This window comes from Coregonus lavaretus (genome assembly GCF_964263955.1).
Source record: "Coregonus lavaretus genome assembly, chromosome: 26".
Taxonomy (NCBI): Eukaryota; Metazoa; Chordata; class Actinopteri; order Salmoniformes; family Salmonidae; genus Coregonus; species Coregonus lavaretus.
Window position 1 is genome coordinate 3,042,422 of NC_140013.1, and position 26,633 is coordinate 3,069,054.

General features: G+C 43.1%; 1 protein-coding gene across 1 annotated transcript; it reads left to right on the top strand.

Moving 5' to 3' along the window:
- The first annotated feature begins 625 nt into the window (after positions 1-625).
- On the top strand, positions 626-25,407 carry LOC311102138 (aminopeptidase RNPEPL1-like). Its single transcript, XM_084143370.1, has 11 exons — positions 626-1,528; positions 9,495-9,635; positions 14,469-14,620; positions 17,656-17,772; positions 18,852-19,087; positions 19,248-19,361; positions 19,520-19,632; positions 19,710-19,818; positions 19,982-20,206; positions 21,307-21,449; positions 25,067-25,407. The coding sequence occupies exons 1-11, from the start codon at positions 1,067-1,069 to the stop codon at positions 25,355-25,357; spliced, it is 2,103 nt and encodes a 700-aa protein (XP_083999496.1). The 5' UTR covers positions 626-1,066; the 3' UTR covers positions 25,358-25,407.
- The last annotated feature ends 1,226 nt before the right edge of the window (positions 25,408-26,633 follow it).

Consider the following 26,633-nt stretch of genomic DNA (forward strand, 5'->3'; position numbering starts at 1 on the left):
TGTGGAGAAACTGGGACATCATCGGGTTCACACGGAGCCACTGCATGTTTGTCATCATGCGCACGGCGGCATCACACCAGCGGCTTCCCCTCCATCGTCCTCCTGTAAAATTCGGGTCGGGAACACCCCTCCCCCCGATTACCCTCTGCAAACCGCAAGCCAAGGACACCAACAACGTCTCCAGGGCAACGAGGAAACAATTACGAATAAAGGTTATACATTGTAACTACTCTCAGGGGATGGTGGCTTCCGGCTATGCAAAAGATTACCCATTGATACAAAGTATCACATTTACAGTATGGCTGCCTACCTTTCTCTGCCATGAGTGTGAAAGATGTAACAGTTTCACGCAGTTTCCTGTATCATGCATGTCACTTGTGCAAGGCCAATTTGTTTTACATTCAATTACTATTCGCTCCGTGGAAGAAGGCTACAGAAATATATATGCGTTTTGTTAACGTTGAGTTAGAGCGGATGCTAAGGCTAATTAGGCTACATGTTGCTATAGGCTATGTATAGGCTATCTTGTTGAGTCGGCTCTCGTCTCTGTAGCGCGCCCTCCCTCCCTACATTCTACAGCTCTAAAACTTTCCTGTCTCAAAAAGATTTCCTCCCTGTTTTTTTTACTTCCTGTTTTCTACGGGAGTCACATAGTACAATTTCCTTTCATTTCAACTTTTCCCCTCTTCTGTATGTTCACCCTTTTCTTTTTATTTATTCGCGCGCTACATGGTTTCTCACAAGTTTTGTCGAACACACGCCCAGAATCTTCTCTTTTTGCGGAAGACTTGGAAATGCAGAACTCGTTCAACTTCGGTCCCGATGGATTTTACGTAGATTGTTTTTGTTTTGATGTAGTCCTTTTTCTATAACAATTTTTTTCTATGGTGTTTTCTTCGTAATGCCACTCTGGAAGTAGTTGCCCAAACTAAGGTCCTTTCTACAAAGTAACAAACTAGCATGTCGACAGCTAACTCATTAGCTATTAGCTAGCTAATTTGGCAATTTTATTCGCTTCAACAACGGTTGTTGTTGCGCTTTCATTTATCCCTCCCTGGAAGTTATAATGGCCCAATTCCAGCGCCCGACACTGTGTTGCTGCCGCAAAGTGCTCACAGTGCCTAGCAAGTCGTGTGAAGGCGGCCAAGGTCTGGGTCAGTGTCGCCTTGTCGACATCGCCTCTGCGTCCAACTTCCACTGCTTCAAGCTTCGCCACTTCCATCTCGACCTCCGCCTCAACTTTGCCGTAAAGGAGATCACTGGGTGGCAAGTCCTGGAACTGGTGGCTATCCAACCAGGAGTGCAGACTTTGGTTTTGGACACTCACCCATCCTTGCTAATTCATTCCATAGACTGCAAGGTGCCTGGCACCACCGGTGCCCAGGACATTTCCCCGTCGCTCACGTACCGGGTAGACCCATTCACAGACTATGGATCCTCGCTGAATATCAGCCTCCCAGCCTCTGTGATACGGCTGCATCGGGCTTTCCAGATCACCGTTCGCTACACCACGACAGACGGTCCAGCGGTAAGGTCACTTTAAAGGTTCAGGCTACTGCACAGTTAAATTGAGCTTAGGAGCATTTTTAAACTCTCCATTGTTAAAGTAGTAAGGCTTACTAAGTAAGCAATAGATGTAGTTGTAAAAATGTACTGTGCTTCATTGTCATATATTATTTTATATTACGCCAATTTGCCCAATGTGGACAGTTTGTGTTACGACATTACACAAGCTCGCATTTTTACCACATAACATTTTGTGGAATTTTGCTTCATATTGGTGATGTTGATATAAAAGTTTATAGTCATCACAAATACATTAAATTGATTGCTTTAAACAGATTCATATATTTGGTTTGGTACTGTTGATTTTGTTATACGTACCTGTATGTCGCAGGACTTAGAACGGCATTATAATTTTTAAGCTGGAAATGGCACAGAACATTTGTGGCGCTCTCTGTATAAAAGCCGATAGCCGCACACCAATACACCGATTTTAAGAGTCAAACTATCACTTAAATAACAGCCAACCCTTATCAGTGTTGATATCCTATGCTGGGTGGTGATTTGTTGAAGTTAAATAACAAAGCAACTGATTTGTTTCTGCCCCGTTTCGGTAGCCTCCCAGAAACTCCATCCAACATTCTAGAATGTAGATGACTGTCTTCAACAAATTCTCTTCTAACTAGTGATGTAGAATATCTGGGGAAGGGTACCAAAACATTTCTGCAACATTGAAGGTCCCCAAGAACACAGTGGCTTTCATAATTCTTAAATGGAAGAAGTTTGGAACCACCAAGACTCTTCCTAGAGCTGGCAGCCCGGCCAAACTGAGCAATCTGGGGAGAAGGGCCTTGGTCAGGGAGGTGACCAAGAACCCGATGGTCACTCTGACAGAGCTCTAGAGTTCTTCTGTGGAGATGGGAGAACCTTACAGAAGGACAACCATCTCTGCAGCACCCCACCAATCAGGCCTTTATGGTAGAGTGGCCAGACGGAAGCCACTCCACAGTAAAAGGCACATGACAATCCACTTGGAGTTTGCCAAAAGGCTCCTAAAGGAGTCTCAGACCAAGAGAAACAAGATTCTCTGGTCTGATGAAACCAAGATTGAACTCTTTGGCCTGAATGCCAAGCGTCATGTCTGGAGGAAACCTGGCACCATCCCTACGGTGAAGCATGGTGGTGGCTGCATCATGCTGTGGTGATGTTTTTCAGCGGCAGGGACTGGGAGACTAGTCAGGATCGAGGGGAAGATGAACGGCACAAAGTACAGAGAGATCCTTGATGAAAACCTGCTCCAGAGCATTCAGGACCTCAGACTGGGGCGATGGTTCACATTCCAACAGGACAACAAACCTTAGCACACAGCCAAGACAACACAGGAGTGGCTTCGCGACAAGTCTCTGAATGTCCTTGAGTGGCCGAGCCAGAGCCTGGACTTGAACCTGATCGAACATCTCTGGAGAGACCTGAAAATAGCTGTTCAGCGACGCTCCCCATCCAACCTGACAGAGCTTGAGAGGATCTGCAGAGAAGAATGGGAGAAATTCCCCAAAGACAGGTGTGCCAAGCTTGTAGCGTCATACCCAAGAAGACTTGAGGCTGTAATCGCTGCCAAAGGTGCTTCAACAAAGTACTGAGTAAAGGGTCTGAATACTTATTTTAAATGTGATATTTCTGTTTTTTATTTTTAACACATTTGCATACATTTCGAAAAACCTGTTTTTGCTTTGTCATTATGGGGTATTGTGTGTAGATTGATGAGGGGGAGAAAAACAATTTAATCAATTTTATAATAAGGCTGTAACGTAACAAAATGTGGAAAAAGTTAAGGGGTCTGAATACTTTCCAAATGCACTGTAGTTGTAATAATATAATAATAATATGCCATTTAGCAGACGCTTTTATCCAAAGCGACTTACAGTCATGCGTGCATACATTTTTGTGTATGGGTGGTCCCGGGGATCGAACCCACTACCTTGGCGTTACAAGCGCCGTGCTCTACCAGCTGAGCTACAGAGGACCACGGACTACAGTTGTCCGGTTTATCAGGTCCCAGGCTCCATTACTGTTCTGATTTATTTATTTACAAGTTAATTACAATTCACTTTTTGCTTTAGCGCCATCTGTACCTGATAGAGCAGATCTAGTCTTGCGTGTGAACGTAAGCCGTCTGGCGCGCGAGACTCATTGGGAGGGAGACTAGAGCAGGCCCAGAAGTTCTGACTGAACGGACTCACATTTAAGTGCCCCAGGGTGGTCCATTTACTTTGTGCTGTTGTAATTTATGCTATGAAATCCTGGGATTTCATTGGGGCAGTTCCCCCTCATAGCAAATAGCTGGCAAAACAATCCAAGCAATGTTCGCACAGCCTATGCACCAACGGAAGCGGAGCTGCTGCTGGCAGAGTAGTAAGTAACTGAACAACTTGTTTTGAACAATATAATTTATATTGAAACTGTACTTTTATGAGCATTTAAAACATAATCCATGAATTATTTAATATATATAATATATATATATATATATATTTATTTATTTATTTATTATACACATAATGGGTGGCCCGCCGGTGGTGCATACACCCCAAACTTTTGCCTCCAGTTCTATTGATTTCAATGTGATATCCATGGACGTGATTAACAAAAAACAAATTGCGTTACACTTACCACGTTGGCGACCCACTTGAATCAAAATGCAACACTTCAAAATGTGGCTAGGTGTCTTCTACAATTTGTCCTCTAACCAGTGATGTACACATTATTCCCAGATTCCGTCTGGTTTTTGAGCTGTGTTAGTTTTATCACAAACGATTTCTGCATATTGGTTATTGATTTGGACACGTTAAAACTGTGTTTTGACATTGGGCTATTTATCAAAATGTCTTGTCAACAGGAAGCAGTGACAGCATCATTTACAACTTAAGGTTTAGGAACATTAATTGAACTTTTAACATTAATTTCCAATGGTAAAAACTGCAGAATGAGTCCAGAAACTAGCTGTGATTTGATTTATTTTGATGATATACCAGAAATCACCAAAACGGGTTTGACCTGCCTAACATTGGTGACAGCTGGGGTAGCTGGCAAAACATTGATGTTGGTTAGCCTAATTATAAACACATTTGCATGTGCCCATTGTTGATTAATAACATGACAGAACAATTTAATCTAAATCTAAATTCATACCTAAAAAGAGGCCATTAAAAAAAAACATGTATTAATTTATTATTAGTCTGTCATGATACCCAAGTTTCCCACTTGGGAAGTATCAGAATCAACCAATAGGAAGCTCTCTGCAAATATCTTGCGTTCATTTTAAGTCTGAGTGGGCGAGTTTCCGACATTTTATGAACGAGGCATAATTTCACCTCTTAGACTGGAGGCCCATTACCCTATCCTTAATATTCTAAGTTCTGTGCTGTGTAGGCTACCTGCAAAAGGAACATACTGTATGTTATTACAGCTGTCAGTCTGGCATGGGATCAATGGAGTTTCCCCATGCAAAGCCTGTCACATAGGTCATGGGAGGTTAAATTCTTTTTCATAGGGGTCAAATTATGATTTCCATATCGACCGTCAGCCCCTATACCAGTGTTTCCCAAACTCTATCCTGGGGACGCCAAGGGGTGCACGTTTTTTATTTTTTTTATCCTAGCGCTACACAGCCGATTCCAATAATCAAAGCTTGATAATGAGTCGATAAAAAAAATAATTCAGCTGTATGTATTGCTAGGGTAAAAAACAAAATATGCACAGTCAAACATTTATTCTAACGCCAAAATTGACATCAAGGCAGTCTCGTCTAAAACAGAGTTTGAAACCTCAGTGCGTCACAACAAGTAAATTAAGGTTGGGTTTGGATTACAATTATGTCAACAAATCATGCCCCCTTTTGCCAAGCTCCACGTGCAAATCGCCCCTCCGCCCACTTCGCTTCCCTTCATTGAGGGAGTTCTATTACGCTGGCCCGGGTTGAACCAAGCAATGGCCCGTCACGTCATCGGGCGAAAGTGGGGAGGGGAGGAGCGCCATTCTCAAATCAAACAGTAGGCTAATCTGCGCTGCTCGGTCATGTTGTCAACAAGTCAGCTAGGTGCATCGTTCAGAATCAAATAAATGTTTGAATTTTCATACTAGTTTTCATTGGGAAGGCATTCACAATTGCATGTGAAAACACAGAATCCTAGTCATCACTCCACGTGCTTGATTACGTCACATTTGTTTTGAGCTGACTTCACCGTCGGCCAGAGCGGGGCTCCTGGCTCACGCCCTGGAGGCAGCCCAGTTGCAAAATGAATGCAATCACCGGCCAGATAAATGAACCCCCTCATTTAATGGGGCTCCGTTGTTTCATCGCCCCCAAACCGTTCAAATCAAAGGATCACGGCCATTTGAGACTGAAAAGTGAGTATACCGGTAGCTAGACCATAGACTGCTGGTTATGTATCTGGTTATGCATATTTTGATAATCATTATCACTATCATAGCTAGCATAGCTGACGTTAGCTAGCTACCTAGCTACCTAACTAGCTAGCTATCTATACTGAACAAAAATATAATCGCAACAATGTAAGTGTTGGTCCCATGTTTCATGAGCTGAAATAAAAGATCCCAGAATTTTTCCATATGCACAAAAATCCTACATTTTGTGCACAAAGTTGTTTACATCCCTGTTAGTGAAGATTTCTCCTTTGCCAAGATTATCCATCCACCTGACAGGTGTGGCATATCAAGAAGCTGATTAAACAGCATGATCATTACATCTATTGCTGGGGACAATAAAAGGCCACTCTAAAATGTGCAGATTTGTCACACAACACAATGCCACAGATGTCTCAAGTTTTGAGGGAGCGTGCAATTGGCGTAATGACTGCATGAATGTCCACCAGAGCTGTTGCAAGAGAATTGAATGTTAATTTCTCTACCATAAGCCACCTCCAACATCGTTTTAGGGAAACCGGCTTCACAACCGCAGACCACGTGTAACCACGCCAGCCAAGGACCTCCATATCCGGCTTCTTCACCTGCGGGATCGTCTGAGACCAGCCACCCAGACACCTGATGAGTATTTCTGTCTGTAATAAAACTCATTCTGATTGGCTGGGCCTGGCTCCTCAGTGAATGGGCCTGGCTCCGAAGTGGGTGGGCCTATGCCCTCCCAGGCCCACCCATGGCTGCGCCCCTGCCCAGTCATGTGAAATCCATAGATTAGGGCCTAATGAATTTATTTCAATTGACTGTTTTCCTTATATGAACTGTAACTCAGTCAAATCATTGAAATCATTGCATGTTGCGTTTTATATTTTTGTTCAGTAAAACTAGCTAGCTAGCTGGCTAATGTTAGCCTACCTTAATACAACTCTGATTTGGCTTGGAAACACAACAACATTTCAAACAAAGTAAAAAAAAAAAAAAAAGAAAGAAAGGAAAACCTTATGTTATGATTGTGATGTCGCCAGAACATTAGCATTGCTAGCTATTTTTGACTGACTTTGCTAGCTAGTAACAGTAATGGCAACATTTGCCATCTCTCTAAAGTAAATATGACGACATCATAATATGGCAAAGTTGTTTCCTGCTAATGATTTGCCTACTTTAGCAATGTCATCGTATTTCCATGCCACTCTAAATTAGTATAATTTAGAGAAAACAGTCACATTAGCCTCCAAGGTGCAACCCATGTCTAGGGCACAAATATATATTGGCTGCAGCTATGGTGGTACTAGCTAACTCATGTCTAACTACAACAGTGTACTAAATAGCAGCAACAAACTCAAACCAACCCATGGCCACATTGGTTGCATAGTGTAAGGGCGTCACCGGCCTCAATCTAATCCAATCTGGAGCCAGTCAGTCTACATCTGTGAAGTATAGAAATAGCTTCCAAACGCGATTACGTTATTTCTTAAGCTATGTTATTAATTGAGGGACGATGATAATCTTTGACCCTGTTTTTCTGTTAGACCAAGTGCACATATTATGTCCAGGACATAACCTAGCCTGGTGGAACCAGTCTGATCGCTGTGTTCACCATTCTATTTCACGTCACATGTAATAGAAAGGTGAACGCAGCGATCAGGTTGGTTCCATCAGGCCACTCATAACCACCATTTATATAATGTAATCAGTGCTCTGTGTGTTTGTGTGTGACCGACCAGTGTCTTTGAGGGATCAGGAGCTGATCTTCGCATCTATGCCCATCAGAGGGTAGTGCGTACGGCCCAGTACATCACTGGGGCCAAGCTTCCTGCCATCCAGGACCTCTATACCAGGCGGTGTCAGAGGAAGGCCCTCAAAATTGTCAAAGACTCCAGCCACCCTAGTCATAGACTGTTCTCTCTGCTACCGCACGGCAAGCGGTACCGGAGTGCCAAGTCTAGGTCCAAAAGACTTCTCAACAGCTTCTACCCCCAAGCCATAAGACTCCTGAACAGCTAATCATGGCTACCCGGACTATTTGCACTGCCCCCCCACCCCATCCTTTTTACGCTGCTGCTACTCTGTTAATTATTTATGCATAGTCACTTTAACTCTACCCACATGTACATATTACTTCAACTACCTCAACTAGCCGGTGCCCCCGCACATTGACTCTGCACCGGTACCCCCCTGTATATATAGCCTCCCTACTGTTATTTTATTTTACTTCTGCTCTTTTTTTTCTCAACACTTTTTTTGTTGTTGTTTTATTTTTATGCACTGTTGGTTAAGGGCTGTAAGTAAGCATTTCACTGTAATGTCTGCACCTGTTGTATTCGGCGCATGTGACCAATAACATTTGATTTGATTTGATCAATGGGGCTCTGGCAAAGACCTCACCTCAATGGGGAGAACAGAATTAGGTAGGTTTAGTCTGACCTGTTCAAACTTCAACATAGTATATGTTTATGTGTCAGATATCACCTATCCCTAACTGCCATTGGTAATAGAACAGTGACTATGTGTGTATGTGTTCACAGAAACATGTATGGAGCCAGCACATGGAGATGATTTGATGAAGTCCAGACGGGCTTGATCTTTATGTCTCTGAATGGAGATTGTCCATTCAGAGAAATTTTTACTAGACACAACTTTTACTTGCATTGTCTTTTTTTATTATTGAATTGATTGATATCAGGGAACTCCTGTTGTATACGAGACACCACACAGGAAGATACTGTATGACCACTGACATGTTTGCCAAGGTAGCCCCATTATCACCAGACAAAATGCCGATAGGCACAGTAACTATCGGCTGGGAATGACAATGAAATATGAAAGGTGCACATTGTTACATTAGCAGAACACTGCTTCAATGGTATTATGTAAAGGGTTGTTTATTCTACATGGACCTGTTACTACATTTGAAAGTTATCACAACATTTAGTTTAGAATCTCTACATAAATTCAGCAATTGCATTCTTCTCATATTACTCGGTAGGCTACTGACCTGTTCGATGCTTCCTCCAGCATCTCACCATACATCTGTCTGTAGTTATTGAACTCAACGTGCAGGAGGTTTGTTTGTTGTGAATGAGTGGGGAAACAGCCAGGCCCACCCTTGCCTTCACCCCTGAATGGTTGTGTGCCATGTCTATCATGTTAAACACCTATCGAGGATTGTGAGATCTGGCATGCGTCTGCAATGTAGTCAGCCTGGAACCCATAATTTACTATTTTCTTTATGTTGTCTGCAATGTATCTTTAAAGGACAGTTTACTCTAAAATCAGTCTGTCACGCATTTTCAGTCATCAGAAGTGGTCTAATGTTGATACATGTCCATGTCGCACGGCATCCGTTGCATTGAGCTATATGCCAAATGAAATGGAAAGATAGGCTTGTAGTCTAATTTACTAATTTAATCCGGTGTCTATATTTTCGGTATATAGCTGGAAATACACAAAGCTTGGGATGTGGACATGTCTCGACGTTCGACCAAACTTTGAGAGTGAACTATCACTTTAAGTTGAACAAATTGATGTTTCTGATTGGTTCCTGGGCCCTCTAGATCTGGTGGCTGGACGCAGAGCTGACGTGTGGTCAGACGCGCCCGCTAGTCTTCACTCAGGGCCACTCTGTCTGCAACCGCTCCTTCTTCCCCTGCTTCGACACACCCGCTGTCAAGAGCACCTACACCGCTACTGTCAGGGTGAGTGTCCATGTCACACCTCTAGTGCCGGTTTCCAGAGAAACCTGACCCTATTGTTTTGATATTGACATAACATAAATCGGTGTTTTAAAATGTTAATGTAATACACATCAGCTGTTGAGCGCCTACACCGTTACCATCAGGGCAAGTCGCCTCTCAAACCTGCGTCGTGTTGATGTAGCAAATGTTTATTTTTATTTAACCTTCTCAGGGAATCATACTGAGACCAAGGTCTCTTTTACAGATGAGCCCTGAATTACATAAATGACTGAAAATACACACATCAAAATATATATACAAAATGCAAGCAGAAAGAAAGAAAAACACTGTCATAAAAAACAAACACATTCATCAGTAATAAGATCCTCAATCAGCTTTCTGAATTGCCCTAGAGGCACCAGAATATCAAATTTAAGGACATTTTGAAGATTGTTCCACAAGTAAGGTGCACGAAAACTAAAAGCTGATTTACCTAACTCAGTAGAGACCAAAGGAATTTCCAGAGTTAGCCATCCCTGAGACCGGGTGTGGTAACTTGTATGTCTAAAGTTTAGTAATGATGTTAGCTACAGTGGGAGTTTTTGTAAAAGGGCTTTATAAATGAAAACATAGCAATGTATCAACTTACGTGACATCAAAGAGATCCAACCAACTTTCTGGTAGAGAATGCAGTGATGAGTACTAAAACTGATACCCATAATAAAGCGCATTGCGCTACGGTAAACTGCATCTAACGGCTTTAATGAAGTAGCAGCTGCGTTCATATAGATTAAGTCGCCATAGTCTAGGACCTATAGGAACGTCGACTCAATAATCTGCTTTCTATTATTTAGCGAGAGGCAGGTCCTATTTCTATAGAAGAAGCCCATTTTTATTCTCAGCTTATTAACTAACTCATCAATATGCTTTTTAAAAGACAGCTTTTCATCTATCCAGATGCCCAGATATTTGTAAGCACGGACACGATCAATATGGACACCATCCAAAGTACATGTGCTTAAATCATCAGACTTATTTTTATGCGCTCTAGAGAACAACATATACTTAGTTTTACCTGCGTTCAATACTAATATCTGGTAAATAATTGTTTTCTGTAATACAACGAAGACAGACTGTAGTTCAGATAGAGCCTGGTCAACCGTGGGGGCAATAGTATACACAACAGTATCATTGGCATACAAGTGCAGGTACATATTTTTTTACAGACAAGTTGATATTGTTAATGTTAAACAGTAAAAAGTACAGGACCCAGAAACGACCCCTGGGGGACACCTTTCGTAATATCCAGGAAACCTGATTTAACACCATAAGTAGATATACATTGAGTTCTATCGTCAAGTAATTTTTAAACCAGTTACATGCAGCCTGTTCTAGGCCAGTTGCGGAAAGCCTCTGAATTAGCAGTGAGGGATCAACAGTATCAAAAGCCTTTGACAAGTCAAAGGCCAGCACAATGTTGCCTTTAATCCATACAGTTAACCACATCATTTATAACTAGGGATGCAACAGAGATAGTGCTACGACCTGGTCTAAAACCCAGCTGATGTTCATTTAGAATACATTTCAAAGATAAGAAAGATCTTAGCTGAGAATTAATCAAAGATTCTAATATTTTAGCTGGACAAGAAATTTTAGAAATAGGCCGATAATTATTTAGGTCACAAGGGTCAGCACCTTTGAAGGGGGAGTACATGGGCCGCCTTCCAAACCTTGGGGATAGTACCAGATATAATTGTCAGGTAAAAAATATGGGTTAATGATTCAGCAATCAGGGGGGCAGAGAGCTGCAGCAAAAATGGATCAAGCATATCAGCTCCAGTGGATTTTTTTTTACATCAATCTTAAGCAAGGCATCTAGCACATCACAGATAGTAAATTGTTGAAATGAAAACAAAGATTTACTAGAAGTTGACAGGTTAACCGTCGAGTCAGCTAGAGGCTGGCAGAGGGTAGAGCAGTCGATTGACTGACCAGGGACAACTACACCACCGTTTCTCTCAAATAGAAAGCCTGCAGAGATAAAATGATGATTAAAAGCTCAACTTATCCCATTCTTCTCAGTTATGATCCAGAGTCAGACAGAACTTGCTTAGGCAGGTAAGAAGAGGAATTTGTACGCTTCAGTGCGTTTTCCAAAATGTAGAAGGATCACCAAAGATAGAGCTTAAAAAGTAGCTTGATTTAGCATTGTTAATCGAGATGGTACATCTGTTTCTCAATTGTCTGAAAGATTGCCAGTCCACTACAGAGTCAGTTGTCCTGAATTGTTTAAAAGGGGCATGTTTTTCTGCCAGAGGAATAAATATGGAGGATACATTTTCTAGAGCCAACTCAGGGTCAGGAATACAGGAGACAGTGGCTAAATCAGAGTAGAACATGTAAAAACCCTTGAGCAGAACACTTTTTAAAATGTCTCTTCTTAATTAAACAAGGATTAGTATTTTGCTGTTTCGTATCTCTAATATATACTATGGGACAATGATCACTGAGATTATATTAAAATACTCCACTAGACAAATATTTATGGGGGTTATTAGTAAGAATTAAATCAATCAATGAAAAGTTAACAGGGTTTTTCACATTTAGCCGTGTGGGTTTTGAGATCAATTGAGTCCGATAAATATCAATACATATACTCTTAAATTGATCTGAGCTCGGGGATAGCCAATCCAGATTCAAATCCCCTAAAAAACTGAACAGAAAAGGGGTTAAACACTCAGAAATAGCACCAATAGCATCCGCCATGGCGAATTCGATAGCTCAAATGGTTGGTAAGTTGTCACGGAGGGCGGTCACGTGTGTTTGCAAGCAGAGGATCACTGGTTTGAGCCCGGAATGGGAACAGGGACAGTGGAGGAAGCTATACTGTTAGCAGCACACTGACGTCCGTTTCACTAACAGATGTGAGAAAGCGAGGGTGTGTTTGCTAGCCCACGGTGTCATGACGTCATTCACCCTCCCTGTCCCTAAGACCTGAACTACTACAAAGGGTCCGCGTCCAGGGTCGGTCATACCGGGAATTAAACAAGGCGTTACATACAATAGGCATAAAAGTGGGGGGAAAAAAACAAAAAGTATTTTGTTTGTTCAAGTAATACCTTGTGTCATTTCAATGTGTTCTCTTGTTTTGTGCCTATGGAAGAAACAGTGGTGTAGTGCAGTGGCGTGTCCAGAACATTTTGAATGGGTTGGCCAAGGTGGGGCACTGACCCAGTTTAGGGGGCCATAAAATGTTGAACCTTAATCGATGCAAGGTGGATTTTTTCAATATAATTATAGTGGTTCAATGCGTTAAATGCTTCAGCTTACGTTTGGTACGTTCCCCTGTTCAAATAAACCATAAATCAATTCTAAATCAAGTCTTCTTACAGTGTTTGCATTCAAGGTCAGGATTTTATATAAGGGTATTAGCACACAGCAGTAAATTCACTTGAAAGTGCTGTCCAAAGTGCTAATTATATTTTTAATGGGACCTCCTTTATGGGCTTTATAGTAAAAACCTGCAATTTAACTGTCAAAATGTATTACCTTTGAATGTGTCATGAACACAACCAGTCATTATGTTTTCATCTGATTGTCACTTCAAAAAGTAGGTTAAGTAGATTACCTGCGCATGTTCATCTACTCCAAAATAAGTCCAGCATCCGAACAGTGCACTGTGCACCCACCATTTGAATGGAAAGGGACATCTATTACAAGTACCATAAGTGTAATGAAATTCAGCCTACAAAGTGGTGTGTATTAATGAATGCCAAGGGAAGCCAGGCTTCTCCAAAAATTAAGAATAAAAATATAAACTAACGTATACAATTATTTGTTATTTGTGTCTCTCTGTGTTTCATAATTTCCTTGAATTCGCAAGGCAAACATGTAGTCCTTTTATCTGACATCATCAGATACATGGACTAAACATACTAAGACGGAGGGGCACTGTTTCGCTCGCTCTGATGCTTTCTCCGGTGAGATGAGTCTTGCTGTCGGTGTACATCTTGGTCAAAATTATAAATATATTCAGAGATGACCTATCAGATCTAAGAATTTGTGGGTGGGCCACTGGGGTGGTCAATCACCTTTTTTTTTACCACTACATCACTGGGAAGAAAACCCTGGCTCAGTGATATCAGCTTCGCATTGCTCTGTTCTCTCTCTTTCTGTCTTTGTCTGCCTGTCTCTCTCTCTCTCTCTCTCTCTCTCCATTTTTCACACTTATTCACCCCACTTTTTTTGATTGAATGCAAATAATTGTATTTGTGGTGTTTGAAGCTGTAGTGTTGATTCTGTAATTTGTAGTTTATTAAATTTTTGCTGATCATTTTGAATTTGTTGTATTGTTGTCCTCAGGGCACCATTGTAAATGAGACACTGGTCTAATGGGTTTCCCTGAATAAGTAAAAGTTCATTAAATAAATAAAAATACTGTAAATCTCACTTGGCGTTTTAATTCTCAAACCTAATCTCTTGTTATAATCTCCCTTCCACCCCGTTAATCTCACTTTATTATAATCTTAATCTGGTTTATTTGCTCTCGCTCTCTCTGTCTGTCTTGGTTTCTCTCCATTTTAATCTGTTTTGTCTAAATAAAATGGCTTTTATAGAATTACACCACTGTTTCTTTAATCTCACTGTTAATCTCACTCTGCTTTTCACAATCTACATCTCACTTTCCCTTCTGTAGTCTCGTTAGCACTCCTTTTCCTGTGAAACTCCTGCTTTGACATAATCTCCCTTTGTCACCAAGAGCATCAAAATTAGTTTCATCATCTTTTTGTGTTGGTGTGCATGTGTGAACGTACATGTCTGTGTGTGTCCATGCCTGTCTGTGTGTGCGCGCAGGTGCCGGAGGGTGTGACGGTGTTGATGAGTGCCTCCCGTAGTGCCTACTCCAAGCAGGACAGGGTGTTCCAGTTCTCCATGGAGTACCCCGTCCCAGCCTACCTGGTGGCCCTGGTGGCAGGGGACCTGCAGCATGTTGACATCGGCCCCAGGTCAGTGGGAGTGACCTGACCTAGGTCCAATACATTAATTTGAAAGCTACAGTGTTTCCCAATTATCTCTTCTTCCTCCCAAAGTGTACACTTGTTCACTTCTCTTACACACTGATTTGAAAGGAAATGACTGGCATATATGGTGGAAACTCCCACTAACCAATGCCTCCACCAATCCAAAGCTTTAAGATTTGTGGGAGGTAGTGAATGAGGAGTGTAGACTTCAGGAGAAATATACTTTATTAGAGATATTATTGTGATTCCTTTGTCATGAATGTGTCAAACTCCAGTCCTTGAGGGCTGCAGTTACTGTTGGTTGTCGTTCCTCCCTTACCTTTTAATTGATCAATTAAGTCATTGATTAGCGAGGAAGTCCACACACCATTGTTTCCTAGGTCTAAGTCGGACACCAATATAAAGGAAAGAACATCCAGCTGATACTGCGGCACTCCAGGACTTGAGTTTGACGCCCCTGTACTGATCCTATGCTTCTGCATGTGTCAATGTCCAGACCTTCACATATTTGCCCTAGTGACCTAATCAGCAGCATCACATGAGATTTTCACATGCAATGGGGCGATTCCACGCCAGCGTGGACGGGAAATATTTTTGGTATCTCAGATTGTTCTGGCAATTCTGACATAAAAACTTAAATGGGAGGAAGAATGTTCAATATGCTTTTTACATTTGTATCACAAACCATTTTTGAGAAAATCATGATGAAAGTGGCCATTTTAAGCTCCTTTTAGAACTATACATGCCTTCTGTAAGACCCTATGATCAAATCACATTTTATTTGCCACATGCGCCGAATACAACAGGTGTAGACCTTACAGTGAAATGCTTACTTACCTTAACCAACAATGCAATGTTTTTTTAAGAAATCAAAAAAAAGTGTAAAGTAAAAAATAGAAAATAGCAAATAATTAAAGAGCAGCAGTAAAATAAAATAACAGTAGGGAGGCTATATACAGGGGGTACCGGTACAGAGTCAATGTGCAGGGGCACCGGTTAGTCGAGGTAATTGAGGTAATATGTACATGTGGATAGAGTTAAAGTGACTATGCATAAATAATAAACAGAGTAGCAGCAGCATAAAAGAGGGGGTGGGGTGGGGTGGGGTGGGGGGTCCGGGTAGCCATGATTAGCTGTTCAGGAGTCTTATGGCTTGTGGGTAGAAGCTGTTAAGAAGGCTTTTGGACCTAGACTTGGAGATCCGGTACCGCTTGCCATGCGGTAGCAGAGAGAACAGTCTATGACTAGGGTGGCTGGAGTCTTTGACAATTTTTAGGGCCTTCCTCTGACACCGCCTGGTATAGAGGTCCTGGATGGCAGGAAGCTTGGCCCCAGTGATGTACTGGGCCGTACGCACTACCCTCTGTAGTGCCTTACAGCAGTTGCCATACCAGGCAGTGATGCAACCAGTCAGGATGCTCTCGATGGTGCAGCTGTATAACTTTTTGAGGATCTGAGGACCCATGCCAAATCTTTTCAGTCTGCTGAGGGGGAATAGGCTTTGTCGTGCCCTCTTCACGACTGTCTTGGTGTGTTTGGAACATGATAGTTTGTTGGTGATGTGGACACCAAGGAACTTGAAGCTCTCAACCTGTTCCACTACAGCCCTGTCGATGAGAATGGGGGCGTGCTCAGTCCTCTTTTTCCCCCCCTGTAGTCCACAATCATCTCCTTTGTCTTGATCACGTTGAGGGAGAGGTTGTTATCCTGGCACCACACGGCCAGGTCTCTGACCTCCTTATAGGCTGTCTCATCGTTGTCGGTGATCAGGCCTACCACTGTTGTGTCATCGGCAAACTTAATGATGGTGTTGGAGTAGTGCCTGGCCATGTAGTCATGGGTGAACAGGGAGTACAGGAGGGGACTGCACCCCTGAAGGGCCCCCGTGTTGAGGATCAGCGTGGCAGATGTGTTGTTACCTACCCTTACCACCTGGGGGCGCCCGTCAGGAAGTCCAGGATCCAGTTGCAGAAGGAGGTGTTTAGTCCCAGCGTCCTTAGCTTAGTGATGAGCTTTGAGGGCACTATGGTGTTGAACGCTGAGCTGTAGTCAATGAATAGCATTCTCACGTAGGTGTTCCTCTTATCCAGGTGGGAAAGGGCAGTGTGGAGTGCAATAGAGATTGCATCATCTGTGGATCTGTTGGGGCAGTATGCAAATTGGAGTGGGTCTAGGGTTTCTGGGATAATGGTGTTGATGTGAGCCATGACCAGCCTTTCAAAGCACTTCATGGCTACAGACGTGAGTGCTACAGGTCGGTAGTCATTTAGGCAGGTTATCTTAGTGTTATTGGGCACAGGGACTATGGTGGTCTGCTTGAAACATGTTGGTCAGTGAAGACACTTGCCAGTTGGTCAGCACATGCTCGGAGTACAAGTCCTGGTAATCCGTCTGGCCCTGCGGCCTTGTAAACGTTGAACTGTTTAAAAGTCTTACTCACATCGGCTACGGAGAGCGTGATCACATAGTCATCCGGAACAGCTGATGCTCATGCATGCTTCAGTGTTGCTTGCCTCGAAGCGAGCATAGAAGTGATTTAGCTCGTCTGGTAGGCTTGTGTCACTGGGCAGCTCGCGGCTGTGCTTCCCTTTGTAGTCTGTAATAGTGCATAATACAGACAACCGTACATGATACAGACAAGATATTGGTGTCATTATACTCCTTATAGTGTGCTCTAAAGTATGAAGTATGTCTAGATTCTGAAAGTTTTCACATAAATGTATTCAACATAAAAAAATATTAATATGAATATATCAAAACTACCCTTTTGGATTTTGTTCATTTTTAGACATATTGTTTAAAACGATAAACTCTACAAGTACATTACATTTCCAGAGTGGGCTGGCATGGAATCACCCAAATAACATGTAATTTCTATTATCTATCTATAGTGGAAACGTTTCACCAAATGGAAGCAAACGATCCGAAACGGGGAGGGACCTACCCGAACTTGTCCAATAAGAATTTTTTTTGCAATGGTTTGCACTAATTAATACAACCCTGCTCTCTTCCTCTGGCAGGAGCCGGGTGTGGGCAGAGCCGTGTATACTGACCTGTGCTGTGAGCAAGCTAGGAGGTAGCGTGGAGCGCTGGCTGAACGTGGCCGAGGACCTTTTCGGACCCTATGTGTGGGGAAGGTTAGAGCAATACAGTTATTTGTTGCATGACACAAGAATCTCAACATCAAATATAGAACAATGCATGAGGGTACAGGTCAAGGTTTCGTGACACACTTATGCATACACACACACACACACACACACACACACACACACACACACACACACACACACACAAACTTCAGATACTCTGTCCCTTAGGCCTGGGTGAGTTGGAGTGTCTGTGTTTGTCCACGGCCTCTGTAGTATTTGGTGGAGTTGGTTTGGTTAGCTAGCCATACCAATTAATAATATAGATTACAGACAGAACACACAGACTCCCCAAAATACACTTACTTGCCAAATTCACATGGCTAGACAGTCTTCAGATTTAAATTGTACAGTGTTCGCAGTTACAGAAAAAAATTCTGCATATCTACAGTTTACATGAATTGTTAACTATACAGGGCTTTTAATAATAATAATAATAATATGCCATTTAGCAGACGCTTTTATCCAAAGCGACTTACAGTCATGCGTGCATACATTTTTATTTTTTTGTGTATGGGTGGTCCCGGGGATCGAACCCACTACCTTGGCGTTACAAGCGCCGTGCTCTACCAGCTGAGCTACAGAGGACCACATGCTAGGGAGAGGAAAGATGGAACTGAAACCATACAAAAACGTGCTATAAAAGAGAACAAACCAGAACACTGTACCAGTCAGTCAATTGAAATTGAAATTTAAGTATGAAAACTGTATGCACTCACTAACTGTAAGTCACTCTGGATAAGAGCGTCTGCTAAAAAATGACTATAAAAAATAAAAAATTGAGGAGGTACATTTCATGTCATGTCATACATTTAAAAAGTGATGTTACTTCCTAATGAGAATTGTACGATTCTTTAATTGAATTTCAATGCACTTCCTGGGGTGCGTCCCAAATGGCACAATATTCCCTATATAGTGCACTACTTTCACCCTATTCCTTATATAGTGCATTTCTTTTGACATCAAAACTATTGCATAATATAGGGAATATGGTGTAATTTGGGAAGCAGCCCTGAATTGACCACATGACAACCATCGTATCATTCCGCCACGCTGGTCACACACAGGTACGACATAGTGTTCCTGCCTCCGTCGTTCCCCATCGTGGCCATGGAGAACCCCTGCCTCACCTTCATCATCTCCTCCATCCTGGAGAGCCGGGAGTTCCTGCTGATCGACGTCATCCATGAGATCGCCCACGGCTGGTTCGGCAACGCGGTCACCAACGCCACCTGGGAAGAGATGTGGCTGAGCGAGGGACTGGCCACCTACGCACAGAGACGCATCACTACCGAGGCCTACGGTGTGTATACGCACGCTCACACACACACACATCTAGGCACAGAGGCACATGGTGTGTATATATAGCATACACAGACACACCTAAGTACAGAGGCGCATCACTACAAACACAAACAAACCAAAATGCCTACAGCTAATCCCCCGTCCCTGTGTTTCCCCAGGTGAGGCCTTCACCTGTCTGGAGACTGTGTTCCGTCTAGACGCCCTGCACAGACAGATGCGTCTCCTAGGAGACAACAACCCTGTCAGCAAGCTGCAGGTCAAATTTGAGCCAGGTATGGATGAAAGACTCACTCAGACACGCACGCACACACACAAACAGTCGGTGTAATTTAGCTTCACAAATAAAAACATATTTTTTTAAATGAGGACTACTGTTACTGTTTTATTATCTTTCATTCTCTCTCCCTCATCTGTTTTTTTCTACCCTTAGGTATTAATCCCAGTAGTCTGATGAACTTGTTCACTTACGAAAAAGGCTTTTGCTTCGTCTCGTACCTCTCTCAACTCTGTGGCAATGTCAAGCGCTTCGACAGCTTCCTGAGGGTAAGAGAGCGCGTGAACACACACACACACGCACAGAGACACACCACATCACTTGAAACTGTGTCATGTTCTCTCAGGCCTACATAGAACAGTTTAAGTTCAGCAGTGTTGTGGCCCAGGACCTGCTCGATTTCTTCCTGGGCTTCTTCCCGGAACTAAAGGAGAGCTGTGTGGCCCAGAGAGAGGGTGAGTCCGTCACTCACATTACCAGTTCATGGGAAAAGGACATATACGCCCACCAAACTTGTTCAAGTGCTGGATAGCATTGTCGAATTGTTGTCTGTTTTTGTGTGAACCCACAGAACTGAAGAGGTATATACTTGTTCCTCGCTCTATTTCTCCCTCTCAGGGTTGGAGTTTGAGCGGTGGCTGAACGGTTGTGGCCCCCCCCTGTGTGAACCGGACCTCTCGGCTGGTGGGGTTCTGACCGGTCCCGTCCAGAGTCTGTGTGACCTGTGGGCCAGCGAACCCCCAGACCCTGAGGCCATCGCAAACTTTAACCTCTCCTCTTGGAGCACCTTCCAGACTGTTCTCTTCCTGGACCGACTGCTGGACCGCTCGCCCCTCTCACACGGTAGGTACCAGACCATGAGCCGTATGTATAAAGCGTCTTACTGTAGGAGTGCTGATTTAGGATCAGTTTTTCCCTTCAGATAATAATAAGTAAGACGTACAATGAGGGGAAAAAAGTATTTGATCCCCTGCTGATTTTGTACGATAGAATAACAACAACAAAATCCAGAAAAACGCACGTCAAAAATGTTATAGATTGATTTGCATTTTAATGAGGGAAATAAATATTTGACCCCACTGCAAAACATGACTTAGTACTTGGTGGCAAAACCCTTGTTGGCAATCAGAGGTCAGACGTTTCTTGTAGTTGGCCACCAGGTTTGCACACATCTCAGGAGGGATTTTGTCCCACTCCTCTTTGCAGATCTTCTCCAAGTCATTAAGGTTTCGAGGCTGACGTTTGGCAACTCAAACCTTCAGCTCCCTCCACAGATTTTGTCACCTTCTCACCAAGCTGCTTGGCGATGGTCTTGTAGCCCATTCCAGCCTTGTGTAGGTCTACAATCTTGTCCCTGACATCCTTGGAGAGCTCTTTGGTCTTGGCCATGGTGGAGAGTTTGGAATCTGATTGATTGCTTCTGTGGACAGGTGTCTTATATACCGGTAACAAACTGAGATTAGGAGCACTCCCTTAAAGAGTGTGCTCTTAATGTCAGCTCGTTACCTGTATAAAAGACACCTGGGAGCCAGAAGTCTTTCTGATTGAGAGGGGGTCAAATACTTATTTCCCTCATTAAAATGCAAATCAATTTATAACATTTTTGAAATGCGTTTTTCTGGATTTTGTTGTTGTTATTCTGTCTCTCAAATAAACCTACCATTCAAATTATAGACTGATCATTCTTTGTCAGTGGGCAAATGTACAAAATCAGCAGGGGATCAAATACTTTTTTTCCCTCACTGTACATGGACGGGGGGACCTGATCCTTGATCAGCACTCCTACTCTGAGACACTTTATGAATACGGGCCCTTGCATAAAATACATGAGCGCCGTGTATTTCTGTGTTTTTGGGACTATTCCATTGGTTCCGTTGTACCAGGGAAAATGTTGCATAAATCAAGCTACCCCAGAGAGTGATGGGATGTTGTGTGTGTGTCAGAGGTTATGGGTCAGTTGTCACGCTGCTACTCGGCCCAGCTGGATGAGATGAACGCCGAGGTGCGGATCCGCTGGCTGCAGATCGTGGTGCGGAACAGCTTCTACCCTGACCTGCCCCGCATCCGCGGCTTCCTGCACAAACACGTGAGTGGTGACTGAACCAGACGGAGAGGGCACGTCCCAAATGGCACCCTATTCCCTATGTAGTGTGTATATATAGGGAATAGGGTGCCATTTGGGATGCAGGTAGAGTCACTATGGCCCTGTTCAAATACTACTGCTGAGCGGTTAACTATTTTTAAATTATTATTATTTTATTTTTTTACAAATTGACTGACGTCGGTTCAATTATTTGAGTTCAATTTCGTTCTGTTTTTTTCTGTGAGCTCAATGTGTAGTTTCTCTAGAGAGAAATCAGAACAAATCCCGAACTGTGCGATGTAGTAGGGAGTTGTAGTTTCCAACAGGCCAATGTTCTACATACACTACATTACCAAAAGTATGTAGACACCTGCTCGTCTAACATCTCATTCCAAAATCATGGGCATTAATATGGAGTTGGTCCCCCCTTTGCTGCTATAACAGAGTCCACACTTCTGGGAAGGCTTTCCACTAGATGTTGGAACATTGCTGCAGGGACATGCTTCCATTCAGCCACAATAGCATTAGTGAGGTAGAGCACTGATGTTGGGTGATTAGGCCTGGTTTGCATTCAGCGTTCCAATTCATCCCAAAGGTGTTCGATGGAGTTGAGGTCAGGGCTCTGTGCAGGCCAGTCAAGTTATTCCACACCGATCTCGACAAACCATTTCTGTATGGACCTCGCTTTGTGCACAGGGGCATTGTCATGCTTTGCAGTTAGCACTATGCATTCAGGCAGGTAGCGTTCTCCTGGCATCCGTCAAACCCAGATTAGTCCGTCGGACTGTCAGATGGTGAAGCGTGATTCATCACTCCAGAAGAACGCTACCTGGGGGGGGGGGCAAAAATGCAATTTCAGAATTTGGGGGCCCACCCGTCAATAGTGAAAGTTGTGCCTGTCAGCAACGGGTGTGGCTGAAATACAATGACCATAATCCATTGCGCCTACTTGTCCGGTCTGTGTGGGGCAGACACAGAGAAGGAAAGAAGAGACTGAAGAACGTGCGATCTATACACCTGTCAGCAACAGGGTGTGGCTGAAATAGCCGAATCCACTAATTTGAAGGAGTGTCCACATACTTTTGTATATATAGTGTATTTTAGCGCAGTAAAGGTAATTAACTACAATGACCATAATCCATTGCGCGCCTACTTGTCCGGTCTGTGTGGGGCAGACACAGAAAGGGAGAGCAGAAGGAGAGAAGAGACAGAAGAATGCACGATCGAGAGGGATAGAGAGTAGTTGCTTCCCGAGGTACTGTATTGGTATTCAGCAGTCATAAAAGTATGCCTTATTTACTTTAAAGAACTACTAAAATAGGGATTTTGTCAGACCGCATAGGCAACAACTCTATAGAGATGAGGTGATGACTTGGAATGAAATAATAAAGTCATCAAATAAAACAAATGTAATATAAACAACAACTGAAATATTTGTATAATGTAATGTGAATGTAATAAGTGATAAGTAGTAATGGGCAGTCACTACCATCATGGGACTTTTATTAGTTGTTGTATTCTGTGTTACAGCGTTCAACCTGTGAATTTAATGTTTTAAAAAGTCAAAGGGGCGGTGCAGTTCAATGTGATTTTCCTGTTTTTTAAATGATATTTCTACACTATGAGGTCGAAATAACACTCTGAAATTGTGAACATTATGATAATACCCATTTTTGTGTAAGAGCGGTGTAAGAGCTCCCAGCCTGTTCAGTTGGGATGGAACTTTTGGCCCACATCATGATGTCACAATGTGATCTGATTATAATAGACTAATGACTGTTCATCTCGGTAAGGGGGTGGGCTCTAGACAATCCAATCAGCCAATCAGGGCTGTTACGTTAATATCTTCAAAGATTTTCCTAACGATCAGACTGAGCATTTCAAGGGCCAAGGGAGGCTCAGGAAAATAAAAGATACAAAATATATTTTTTGGGGTTATTTTCATGAAATGAACAGTGATTTATTAGACATACAGTGATTTAAAAATAAAGTTACAAAGCTTTTTCGACATGGGTCAGCATCACTAACTGATACAATCCGTTTCCACTAGCATTGCTATATTCTACAAAGACGCTAGCCAGGATATTCTGGACGTTGCTAAATAACCAGCTAACAAACTGAACTATCACTTTTTTTTATCACTAAACAATGCATCCTTCCTTCCTCATATACTTACAATAATCACGGATCTATAAGTAATTGGTTAGGTGAAAGCAAGGTTACCACACTATTACTTTCCAATTCAACCAATTCAAGATCTGTAATTAATTCATGGAAGATAGAAAAGCAGGATGTGTTTATACAGGGACTCTGACTGATCTATCTGCAGCTAGATATTTGTAAGTCAACTCGATGACTTTCCATCAGGGTTTCCCAAACTCAATCATGGGGCCTACCAGGGGCACGTTTTAGTTTTTGCATTAGCACTACACAGCTGATTCAAATAATCAAAGCTTGATGATGAGTAGTCATTTAGCAGACACTTGAGAGTGGCTTACAGGAGCAATTAGGGTTAAGTGCCTTGCTCAAGGGCACATCGACAGATTATTCACCTAGTCATCTCGAGGATTCGAACCAACGACCTTTCGGTTACGGGTCCAACGCTCTTAACCGCTAGGCTACTAGTATTTAAGGGGAGGGATGGCAGGATGGGGATGGAGGGAACATTTCAACAAATGTTTCCTAGAAGATTGAATTAGATTATACTATTCTCCATTCAGACACTAATTTGGATTAAATGTAGCATTTATTTATTAAAATGTAATATTTATTTATTACATTTATTACAACAACACACATAGAAGGCCCTTCATTTACAGTTGAGCTTTTTCTTTAAAAATAGCCTTTAAAATTGTTTTTATTTATAACACTGCTTTTATGCTGCCAGCCGAGTAACCCAGGCCATTCACTCCAGTTCTAGGAAGTCGAAGCAGAAGCAGTGAAATTACACCGTCAGGCAGGCTGTGGACACTTGAGTATTTATTTGAGTGTAAATGGGTGACAGGAAGTGGTGATTTCTCAGTTGCGCATTATATAGGAGCTACACTGGGGCATCAGGAAAACAGTGGGGTTTTTACCTGCTACACTGGACACGTAACTTTTGGCCAACGCAAGAAGATTGTTCTCAGGCCTGAGCTGCACCTCAAAATCTTTAAAATAGAACCAGAGTGTAATTCTGCACAGAGCGGCGTGAGGCTCTCACGGAGCCAGCGTGCTTACACCCAGGTTTTTATTTAAATTAATAGGGGTGTCTCACACTCTGCAGAAGTTATGAGTCTAGTGTAGCAGGCCAGATACTCGTTTGTAATGGCCAAATGGCATCAAACGGTGCGTCTCCCCTCAGCAGTTAACATTCTCCATAATGACACTGTGTGTAATGCTATGTATGTTGTGTGTCTAATTTAACAATTCAAAAAAGCACTTGCACATCTGTGTTAGCTTTTTTCAGGTGCATGGGAATAATTTGATAATATCTGGCCAGTGTCTTTAAAAAAAATGTATTCCAACTTACGTGTCGGCCTGTTTTGCGGCAGAGCTTTTAAAGACACATTTCTATTTTTTTGAACATGTAATGCACAGCAAAACAATTTTAACCTTAGCTTGTATTTTTATCTTATCAGACGTCGAGGATGTACACGGTGCCACTATACGAGGACCTTTGTTCCGGGGTGATGAAGTGCTTTGCGGCCGAGGTTTTCTACCAGACACAGGCCCGCCTCCACCCCAACCTCCGACGGACACTCCAGCAGATCCTGTTCCAGACCAGCGCCTTACCCACCACCACCTCTGTCCCCTCCCTGCTACACCCCACCCCCTCGTCCCCCAGCCCCACCCCCAGGGGCCAACCAGGGCCTGCCGACCCCCCCACTACTGGTACTATCGCACTACGTGACGTCAACGTGTCTGCCTGAGAGGCCCAGAGAAGAGAAGAGAGACATACATACACTGTGAGAGACATAGAGAGAGGGGGCGGGGGGGGGGGCGGGGGGGGGGGGGCATGTTGAAAAAGGTGAAGAACTGGAAGACTTGAAATGACTGCAGTGTCAGCCAGCCATCATCCGTGCTTGACTGAGACTGACGGGGAGTGATGAAGGACCAGTGGGTTCATACACATGCACACACACATGCACACACAGTTACACACATATGCACACTATGTGTGTGTAAATGCGTATTTATATATTGAGTCTGATTTTTGTAAGCTAACCTTTGAAGCCTCTCTGGGAAGGACAATGCTGTGTGTGTGTGTGTGTGTGTGTGTGTGTGTGTGTGTGTGTGTGCGTGTGCGCGCGTGCGTATGCGCTTTATGAATGGAAGTAGCCATCTATTGACTGTTTGCACACATGTCGTGGAATAGATCAAATACATCGAACGGCTGGGGGTCCCTGAGGAGAGGTTTGAGAACTGCTGCCATAGAGCTATGGTCAAAAGTAGTGCACTACATAGGAATGGCACTATGGACCCCAGGGCCCATAGCATTTGGGACGCAACCTCTGTATGCTCCGTTCAACACTACACACTTTAACCTTGCCTTTAATAATTACAATCCATTATTTCCACATTTGGAATATGCAACAGGAAGGCTTATCCAGGAATGGAAGTGGAATTCCCCCCCTCACTCTCTTCCCTTTACACCTGGGCTGTGTCTCAGTAGTCTAAACATCCTTCCTCGCCTCGTCTCCTTGCCTTCATCTGCACTTATCTGAAATTATTGAAGATTTACTGAAATGAAAGTCCAGTCGGCTCAATGATGGATTGGGCTTATTTTACAGTTTAGCTTTTACTTATCAACTCTCTTAAGTAGGGAAGGATGGTAGGCCTACTACTGTACACTATTGAGACGCAGCCCCATAGTGCAAAACCCTCTCCCGTAGGGTTGTCGGTGAGAAGGGAGAGGGTAAGGCCACACATGTGCCTTCAAACTGGAGCTCTGCTATTCATCTGGGTAGCGTTCAGTCATGTAACGTGCATTCACCTACCCAGGTGGCGTGACCTTCCGATGGGAATATATTGAACAGACATGCTTCTTTGTCCTGAAGAATAGGGATTCGTTGTCGGCTATATAGAAGCCATTTCTTATGTTGAGATCGAACGTGGCACCCTCCTGAAAGCAACCCTTGTCAACAGTGACAGTGTCAGCCTTCTGGACTTCTCTTGTTCAGGCTTTCTTGCCATTTCCAAAGCTAT

Excerpts from the sequence above, each read along its gene's own strand:
- LOC311102138 (XM_084143370.1), top strand. The coding sequence starts at position 1,067 with ATGGCCCAATTCCAGCGCCCGACACTGTGTTGCTGCCGCAAAGTGCTC. Across the intron at positions 17,773-18,851 it reads GGACCCTATGTGTGGGGAAG|GTACGACATAGTGTTCCTGC; the intron begins GTTAGAGCAATA and ends GGTCACACACAG. Across the intron at positions 19,362-19,519 it reads GCAGGTCAAATTTGAGCCAG|GTATTAATCCCAGTAGTCTG; the intron begins GTATGGATGAAA and ends TTCTACCCTTAG.